The sequence below is a fragment of the Nansenia antarctica genome, assembly GCF_963989245.1.
Source record: "Nansenia antarctica genome assembly, chromosome: 19".
Taxonomy (NCBI): domain Eukaryota; kingdom Metazoa; phylum Chordata; class Actinopteri; order Argentiniformes; family Microstomatidae; genus Nansenia; species Nansenia antarctica.
The window spans coordinates 16,303,028-16,313,151 of NC_137692.1; the positions used below are offsets into that span (position 1 = coordinate 16,303,028).

A 10,124-nucleotide genomic window follows, 5' to 3' on the forward strand; every position below is an offset into this window, starting at 1 on the left:
AAAGCAAAGTGTTCTTCAAAAGGTTCTCCCACAGGTACAGTTGTAGAACCCTTATGGTTTCTCGGTAGAAACCTTCTTTTCTAAGAGTAAAGCGCTTTGAGGATCTGGATGAACTCTATATAAATCTAAGCAGTAATAATGTCTATTGTCTGTAGTACCTTCCTCTTAAGACCGTACATCTCCACGGCATAATGCTGTTCCTCCAGGACCAGGCCCAGTAGGAAGTGCAGTTTGGGGTCCTTGGCCTGGAGTTTGATGGCCGAGGCGTAGTTGACAGCGGCCTGCTCCAGACTGTCCAGCGGAGACTGGTCCTCCTCGTACTGCAACAAGTCACCTGGGGGAGTAGACACACATATGGATAAGTGTAAGCAGACAGACAGACAGACCAGAGACAGCAGACAGACAGACAGACAGACAGACAGCAGACAGACAGACAGACAGACAGACCAGAGACAGCAGACAGACAGACAGACAGACTCACCACTTCCCACCATGCCCAGACAGCAGACAGACAGACAGACAGACAGACCAGAGACAGCAGACAGACAGACAGACAGACAGACCAGAGACAGCAGACAGACAGACCAGAGACAGCAGACAGACAGACAGACAGACTCACCACTTCCCACCATGCCCAGACAGCAGACAGACAGACAGACAGACAGACCAGAGACAGCAGACAGACAGACAGACCAGAGACAGCAGACAGACAGACAGACAGACAGACAGCAGACAGACAGACAGACAGACAGACCAGAGACAGCAGACAGACAGACAGACCAGAGACAGCAGACAGACAGACAGACAGACAGACAGCAGACAGACAGACAGACAGACAGACTCACCACTTCCCACCATGCCCAGACAGACAGACAGACAGACCAGAGACAGACAGACAGACACACAAGCGCATTATGCATGCATGCCGTATATGTTGACACACACACACGCACGCACGCACACACACACACACACACACACACACACACACATACGGTAGTCTCTCTGTGATGAGGAAAAAGGTCTTCTGTGTGGCAGCCCTACTCTCTTTCACTTATGAATTATTGCATGCATCTTTGTTCATGAAATATTACATAGAGTGTAAATCGCTCCAGCAGTAGAAACCCTTATCTGTCACCTCACATTCATGTAAGACCGATTGCATCCCAGAGGAAAAAGCTTCTAAAAGGAAGAAATGCGACCTGTATGTAAAGTCCATAGAAGCCTCATTTTGCTGCAACAGGAACAGCGGGATGGAAATTCAGTTTATGCAATCTTCTTCAACTTCTTGCACACCAGGGTTCAGGAATGGATCATAGAAGACAGATAACCTAAATGTGTCCGCAGACTCTCTTTCCGGACCAACAACAGTTATTTTAGGGTGTGTTTGAGTTATTGTTTTGGGGGGGTCAGAGACAGGACGAGAGTTTGGAGGAACCCAATTTCACTCTGGATTCCTTCCATGTAGCCTAATCCTCTGTAAACAGCCAAAGCCTTGTGTATATTTTAGTGTCTGATCTTCACCTTCTCAGGTTGGTGACATAAGGGTTACATTTCAGAGCCAATGACTCCTATTCAATACCCTAGCACCAGTCTCTAATGTCACTTCCAAGAATCACAGGTGATTAGTCAAGTGTCCCAAAAAAGTGTCCCAGTAACAGGAGTCCCTGCATGCATGTCAAGAGAAGCCTAAGAGCATGCTGATTCTAACTAGCCTCTCTTGTGTTTTTCAAGTGGCACGGCTAATCCGCTATGCTCTAGGTGGGTGGTTTGGGCTTAGCAAAGGCTTGGAAATTCTTGCCTGGTTTGGGAAGGTGTTGTCTGAAGTTTTTCAGATAGTCCTGGGCGAGGGCACAGAGATTATCCACACTGTCCTCTCCTCTGGCCCTTTGTAGTCTCTTCTCCCAGTTACAGACCTATGGACACCAAGGACCACCGTTAGCCAATCATCCTTGCACATGCTGAATCATGCTTAATCAAGTGGAACATCTACAATGTATTGACTTTTTCCCAGGGTAATACCCTGGGTGTATAACTACAGTACATTTAACCAAATACATTTCAGTTAGGCTACATGCACGTGGATTATGACTATTATAGGATGCAAAAATAGGTTTTATAGCATTTTCGCTTTTTAATTGTCTAGTGTGTAATATTTGTGATATGTTATATGTGTATATGTTTGTGAATATGTGAATATGTTTTCTGTTTTTGCACCTTCAGAAGAACCACTACAATGTCATTGTATAGGCAACTGTACAAGGACAATAAAGTCTATTCTATTCTATTCTAAACAAATGAGAGTTTAAGGAAATGGTCCTCTGTACCGCTAAATAAATTTTCTATTCAAAGATCCAAAGTAGTGAGCACTTCATAAGTACTCTGTAAACTAAATGTATTTACTAGTATATTCACCAGTCTGATACAGTGTCATTAAATAGACTATTGTTACTTTGGTGTTAGGCCTAACAGTAGACAATGTGACACTAAACTGTTTTGCTTACCTCCAAAGTGTGTTTGGTCTCTATATCCAAGTTAGCCGAGCATGCAAAATGCTTCTTGTACCAGTTTGTCTCTGTGACATCCTGAAAAAAAGATTGACCTTATTGACCTTACTGATTTACAATATTAACAGATATTATAATGACAACACAGTAGGCCTACATAGTTTTAACAATAACTATTACTTGGTTAGAACTAGAGCAAAAGGAAAGTGCTTAGCAACTAATACATTGTAAACTCCAATTTGAGTAATTTAGGCATTTAATTCCAATAATTGCCACTTCATTACACTCCTGGTCTCCTTTGAGCAGTAACTGAATCTATACAAACGTCAGTGTGGTAAGAACAAGTAAGGTAAGGTAAATAAAGCATGAGCACAACCCAGATCGATGGCTGTGATTTTGGCCTCCGTTACACACTATTCACTTATTGATGTTGACCTTTGTGTCCAGGTCCGCAGAGGGTTTGTGTGGACACTCCAGAGCGTGTGACCCCACCTCGGACAATTTCACCACACTCTCGCATCCTTTCAAAAAAGATGAAAGGCTGATTCAATCACTCTCCATGCTATAAGATGCATTATGCTGTTTAGTGTTTAAGTGCTGTCTGAGTGTAGCGTACATTTCATTTAGCTCATCTTTTTGTCTGGTTTTAGTTGATTTCATTTATCTTGCATACTATTCTAGTGAATGTACAATAATAATACAAAAGAAAAAAAAGAATAGATAATAGTATACACAAAAAGGTGCTTATAACAATGCCACCTAATATAAAAACAAAACATTATTATTATTTCACTTATTTCGCAGAAATATTGATAACCCAATCAATAACTTCTCCAAGATTTAATTTAACGCCTATAGGTCGGCGTGTGAGCTAACTAGAAGTGCTAGCCTGTAAGTGACAAGCAGTATACCTCTGTATGCAAAGAAACACTTGACAAGGGCGGCGGACATATTCTTGTCTAGTTCCGGCTCCAGGACCTTCCAGCTATCCCCCAGAGGACACTCATTGAGCGGGTCGACCTTTGACCTCCGTGTCAGCATTTCAATGTAGGGGGCTGAGAAGATGTGCTTTGGATCACTGCACAGACACGGACGTCCCGGTTAAAAAGAATCATATTAAGAAGATATCAACGCATTCTCAGGCATGATCATGTTTTTCTATTACATTCGAGAATAGCACAGTACTGTGTCATAGTACTGATTTGAGATAATGTACAGTATTTAGTGTATCACTTCTGAGACGAGGCAACAGGAAGAGGTGCCCTAAAACCAGTTATTCACACAAGGGTTAACCATGACAATCAGATGGTTACCATCTACTTATGTAGTCTGTGTTAATCTGAAATCATCATGTCTTCAGCGAGATTTCAGACACCCACAATCCCAATACCTGGAAGAGGTGCCCTAAAACCAGTTATTCACACAAGGGTTAACCATGAGAATCAGATGGTTACCATCTACTTATGTAGTCTGTGTAATCTGAAATCATCATGTCTTGAGCGAGATTTCAGACACCCACAATCCCAATACCCATATACCAGGCTCACCTCTGGTTGATGGAGACAGGTCTGTAGAGGGCAGTCAAAGTAACAGGACATTCGTATTGTAGCTGTTCATTCACATCACTGAAAGTCACGGCCATGGGAATCTGCTCTCGTGTGACCAGCAAAGTGTATACCTTAGGGATATGAACAAATGTTAGGTATCATACAATGGCTTCCAATGTTCATGCAATGTCATATTGACTGATTCAAGTGATATTAGGTATGAAACATAAGTCTACAAGTACGCCTAAAATGAGCCTTGTATGTTTTCAAACTCTAACACATTGATTTTCTCATAATGCGTTGTCAAAGGTAAAGACAGGTCATAGGCTATATATATGCACATGGAAAGTGCCATTTGAATTGAATATGAAGTGAATAAATAATGTGCAAGGCCCTTTTTCAAGATTGATAATTTTACCTGGGAATTGCTGCCATCTGCTGAGCAAACATTAATCCCAACCACTGTGTCTCCAACATTCAACAGAACAGGTTGGGCACCTCTCTCTCCGTTGACTGAAACTGTCATGTTCTTATCTGGGAGCTTAGGTAGTATGGTCACAGAGTTACAGTGGAAAGAAACAGTGGCTAAAGGAGAATAGAAATATGAGAATAGAAATATGAGAAATAAACAACACTCAGCAGAGGCTATCAGGGTTGTGGTCAATTCCATTTCCATTCTGGAGGTGAATTAAAATGTAATTAGTCAAATTAAGTTAGAAAAACTAAGGAGCCGATGGTGGACTTCGGGAGGAAGAAGGGGGGAGACCACACCTCCATCCACATCGGCGGGACTGCAGTGGAGGAAGTCAGCAGCTTCAAGTTCCTTGGTGTCCACATCAACGAGGACTTAACATGGTCACACCACTCCCACGCTGTGTTCATGATGACACGCCAGTGCCTGTTTCTCCTCAGGCGGCTGAGAAAATGGACCCTCAGATCCTTACATTTACATACGCACCACAGAGAGTATCCTGACCAGATGTAATACCGCCTGGCGCGTTATCTGCACCACCCTTGACTGTAAGGCTCTTCAGAGGGTGGTGAAAACGGCTCAGTACATCACAGGCCGCAAGCTACCAGCCATTCACGACCTCTACTCTAAGAGAGGCTGGGAAGATCCTCAAGGACCCCAGCCACCCTAACCATACCCTGTTCTCTCTGCTACCTTCTGGCAAAAGGGAACGGAGCATCCAGACCCGGTCCAGAAGGCTCCGGAACCCCCCCCCCACACACACACACACACACATTCAACCGTCACTACCTCAATCAACCCTGTGCACTCGTATTATTGTCACTTTTTATTATTAGTGAATTGTTGTGGACTGCTGCTGTTGAGCATGGAGAAACATCCCAAAGCATGTCACTATGTCAATTACTGTGCGACATACATGACAAAAAAAAAATTATGCAATTTGTTTTGATTTCATTTGAAGTTCAATCATAGAAAAATCCTCAATGAAAATAAATATAAATCTTTTGGCCTAAATGTTCTTGGCATAAACTCAATTGAAATGGAATTGACCCACAACCATGTAAAGCCACATAATGTTGAAAATGTCATTTTCGCTGGTTATTGTAAGCATGAGTTTGCCATAGGCTACTTACTTGAATATTCATACATGTCTGCAGAAAATGCAGGATCCAGTTGGACGTGTCCTTCAATAGCCAGGTCACTCAACTCTGCAATCCTTGCAGATAGTTTGGTAACCTCAATGCAGTACTTCTTGGAGGTACCATCCTCGGCGACAACCTCTATTTCAACTACATTCAACCCATCATTCACTTTAATTGTCTTTGAACCATCACCAGAGAGCTGTAAGATTAAAATAAACAACACTGCATTCATTTGTGAATTGCCAAATAAGATGTAGGCCTACAGGTGCAACTCAACATTTTTTAATATCGTGCAAAAGTTCATTTATTTCAGTAATTCAACTTAAAGGGTTAAACTTAGATATTATATAGACTCATTACATGCAAAGCGAGATATTTAAAGCCTTTATTTGTTATACATTTGATGATTATGGCTTACAGCTTATGAAAACCCCAAATTAAATATCTCAGAAATGTTTAATATTACATGAAATCAATAAGAAAAGGATTTTAAATACAGAAATGTCAGCCCTCTGAAAAGTATAATCATGCATATGTACAATGCAATGCGTCTATATAATATTTAAGTTTAACCCTTTAAGTTGAATTACTGAAATGAATGAACTTTGGCACGATATATTTTTTTTTTGAGTTGCACCTGTATATAGGCCTAATAAGTAGAATGAAAGTACCCCCAAAAAACTGTATTAATTATATGTCACGTGATCTACTCCCTGTAACGGTCTACTTACTATTTTAAAGGAAGCTCCGCAGTCACTGGTAAGCAGGTCGAGTGTTACAACGTTGACATCGCTGGCGACAGTCACTTTGTAACTTGTTACATCTGTGTTAAACGCGGGCTGGATCTGCGCTCCAGAAATGGCAAGCTTGTCTAAATTACAGTTGTCCATTTTCTCTCAGGTATGTGTTTCTTACAGCTGTTAAACTACTAGTACTAACTTCTAACTTCTAACTTGTAACTATTGTTCTAGTAACAAGCTCAGTGTTGTCAGTGAGACAGTCTCACGCACTGACTGACATTCTTCCACTCCACCGAGCAGAGGTCTACGACGCTACACTGTAACCATGGCAACTAAATGGATTTAATCTGCGCTCGCCCTGGTTTTTTTAGATTCCTATGGCAGTTTCTTTTTCAATTTATAACGACATTTGATCTGATCTGATCTGATCTTTATTTATCTCGAACATTTCAACCAAAAAAACACACACATTTGTAATAACAAAAAAATACAAAAAACTAAATTTAAAAAGAAAAAACTAAATAAAATAAAATACAAATAAAATAAGATATACAATAAAAATAAAAATATATCTTCCTAGACATGGAAGTAATAGTCAACAATGGTTTTGTTCGAGAAGGGACAGAAAGAAGCAAAGCTTATCTGGTCCTGCCCCTTCCTTACAATATCATATTATTATGCAATAAATTATCTATCAATATCAAAAATAATATACCTTATTTAATGTAGACATCGTAGTACCTCTAACAAACCATGCTGTTATGTAACTTTTTACACCATTCAGATTATGCTGGTATAACTGTAATGATGACACCAGCCTGCTGTGTTTCTCCAACCCTGTAGGCGGCGCTAAAGGACGTAGAAGGATGTCCTTCCGTCCAGGAGGTTGTTGTTGCTGACGTCATTTCCTGTCTGGAGTCCCACGCGTGTGGAGCAGATACACGGAGGATAGGTGGGTGTGCTGAATGCTAGTAGACAGACAGAGAAAAGCAGATATTTATGGTTGGTAGCAATAAACTGAATATTATTAGACACGTTGTCACCATTTGACATTTCTTAGCTACTTTTATTTCTAGTAAGCCAGTAAGCTAAGTTATCTGTATGCATGTATTCTGCAGTTCACTTCAGTAAGTTAGCTACGCTAAGCTAGTTTCGGTTGACAGATTGTGACGTTAGAATTATAAGGTTCTATCTTAATTTTTGTCAAAATTGAGTTTTTTTACATAATCTGATCCATTAGGTGTTTATTAACGCCTGTGTGGTGTTATTTTTTAAATGTTGACCTTTTTGAGTTAGTAATTCATACAATACAAAGGTTCCATCTCACAAAACATAATGGAATGTAAAAACTTTGACGCTCAATATCTCTGAACTGCCCTAAACGGAGATAGAACCTTCTCATTCTAAACGGAGATAGAACCTTCTCATTCTAAACGGAGATAGCACCTGATCATTCTAAGCTCATGAATAGTGGCATTAGCTAGTAATCTTTATTACTAGTGAGTTTAGCACTTGGCATTAGATCCTTTGGTTTGGAGTCTACTCTAAACGGATAGTATTGTCTTTCTTCATACCCTCAGAAACATGGCGTCAGACACCCCTGTAGAAGACTATCCCACAGAGATTGAAGAACAACTCACAAAGTTTGAGTCTTCAGTCGGTTCTATCAACAACATGGTGCAGACACTGATGTCAATGCCCAGGAATGAACAGATGCAAAAGGTAAATATCTCAAGGACCAGACCAACATTGGTGGATCAGTAGTGTGCACATGCTATCTTATCTGAAATGTAGTCCTAGTTTGTTTAAAGGATATCTTATTATGAGTCATTTTGGCTGCGTTCAGTTGTGCTTCAAACATTCATGCTTGTCTTAATTCCTAATAGCTGGATCCTCTGGATCAAGCCAAGTTGGACCTGATGTCTGCGTATACCGTCAATTCACTTTTCTGGAGTAAGTGTGTGGTGTGTCGTTCACTGTCTGAAACCAGTTGATTGTATGTGCACTCGCAGAACACTTTATTAGGAACACTATACTCATACTGTATATTACATAATGAACTATCACTACCGCTTGTTCTATTATATCATACCCATATAGCATGGTTGGATGCTAAACTGCATTTCATTGTATTGTACTAACTGACAAAGTTGAATCTAATACTGGGTAGTACTCTCAAAACAAAACAGCCTCAATTCTTTGTGGCATTGAGTTCACAAGATGTTGGAAACACATCAAAGATTTTTCAGGTGCACTTTCAAGCTGTGAATGTCCCGTTCTACCACATCCCAAAGGTGTTCTATTGGATTCTGATCCGGTCACAGGGAAGGCCACAGAAGAACACTGAACATTGTCATGTTCATGAAACCAGTTTGAGATGACTTTTACATTGTGCATTATCATGCTGGAAGTAGCCATTAGAAGATGGGTACATTGTGGCCATGAAGTGATGCACATTGCACATAGTCAGCAACAATACTCAAATATGCTGTGGCATTCAAGCGATGATTGATTGGTATTAATGGACCCAAAGCATGCCAAGAAAACATTCCCTGAACTATTACACCACCTCCACCAGCTTGGTGTACAGGTGTTCCTAATAAAGTGTTCAGTGAGAGTATGTTCATGTTACTTATAAGATAATTGTTGCTTTTTGGAGCTAAATCTAAATGTACTGACACGTTTCCTGAATTCGCTTAGTTTTAATAAACTTCCCAGCACCGTCGATATCCATATCAGTTTACAACGGAAGAAATTAGGATACGGAAGCTTCTATTTGATTCCACAAATCTGAATTCATCCGGATTTAGTTAGAACAAATGTTGATGAAAAGGTTTTAAAAACGACTTAAAAGGTTTGAATGAATATTGATGAAAAGGTTTTTAAAAACCCTGCATTGCATTGTTGTCATTATTTGTTTCTCTTCACAGTGTACTTGGTGACTCAAGGAATTAACCCCAAAGAACATGGAATCAAGCAGGAGTTGGTAGGTCCTACTTATTGTCTGCTAATTTATTTGAAGACTACCAATTTGATTCTTTGAACACTGATTTTTATGTTGATTTCATGATTCATTGGACTGATTTTACACAGCATACGTGGTGAATTTTTGTCAAGTTTTGGTCTTGGTTGGTACTAGTTTTGAGCATCCCAAGTGTCCTTTTAAGTATCACACATTTAGTGTTCTTCTCCTAGTATAATCTCCATTACCTTCTTGGCACAGGAGAGAGTCAGGACCTACATGAACAGAGTCAAGGAGATCACTGACAGAAGGAAAGCAGCTCGTCTTGACAAAGGCGCTGCAGCTCGCTTCGTCAGGAACTCCCTGGGGCTTGCTGAGGAGAAGGATTCAAAGAAGGAAGACGGGTCGAAAAGGCCAAAGCACACACCAGGCCGCGCCCAGCAGTCAAAGCGTCCTAAAAATAGCTGAGAGGAGAAGGAACAGAAACATTAGGGCCTTGTTCTTTTTCTACCCCAGACCCTTCTCTTACCACTACCACTTCTATATGCCTAAAGCCCAATTTATACTTCGGCGTCGAATTTACACGCGTCTACGCCGTAGCCTACGCCGTAGGTGGTAGGAGGGTGGTAAGGAGGGTGGTAAGGAGGGTGGTAAGGAGGGTGGTAGGAGGGTGGTAGGAGGGTGGTAAGAGGGTGGTAAGGAGGGTGGTAGGAGGGAGGTAAGGAGGGTGGTAAGGAGGGAGGTAAGGAGGGTG

At 40.9% G+C, this 10,124-nt stretch overlaps 1 protein-coding gene across 1 annotated transcript; it reads left to right on the top strand.

The window, feature by feature from the left end:
- The first annotated feature begins 7,336 nt into the window (after nucleotides 1–7,336).
- Nucleotides 7,337–9,915, top strand: c1d (C1D nuclear receptor corepressor). The gene is made up of 5 exons (XM_080548787.1): nucleotides 7,337–7,360; nucleotides 7,989–8,130; nucleotides 8,295–8,361; nucleotides 9,339–9,394; nucleotides 9,632–9,915. The coding sequence occupies exons 2-5, from the start codon at nucleotides 7,993–7,995 to the stop codon at nucleotides 9,836–9,838; spliced, it is 468 nt and encodes a 155-aa protein (XP_080404913.1). The 5' UTR covers nucleotides 7,337–7,360; nucleotides 7,989–7,992; the 3' UTR covers nucleotides 9,839–9,915.
- The last annotated feature ends 209 nt before the right edge of the window (nucleotides 9,916–10,124 follow it).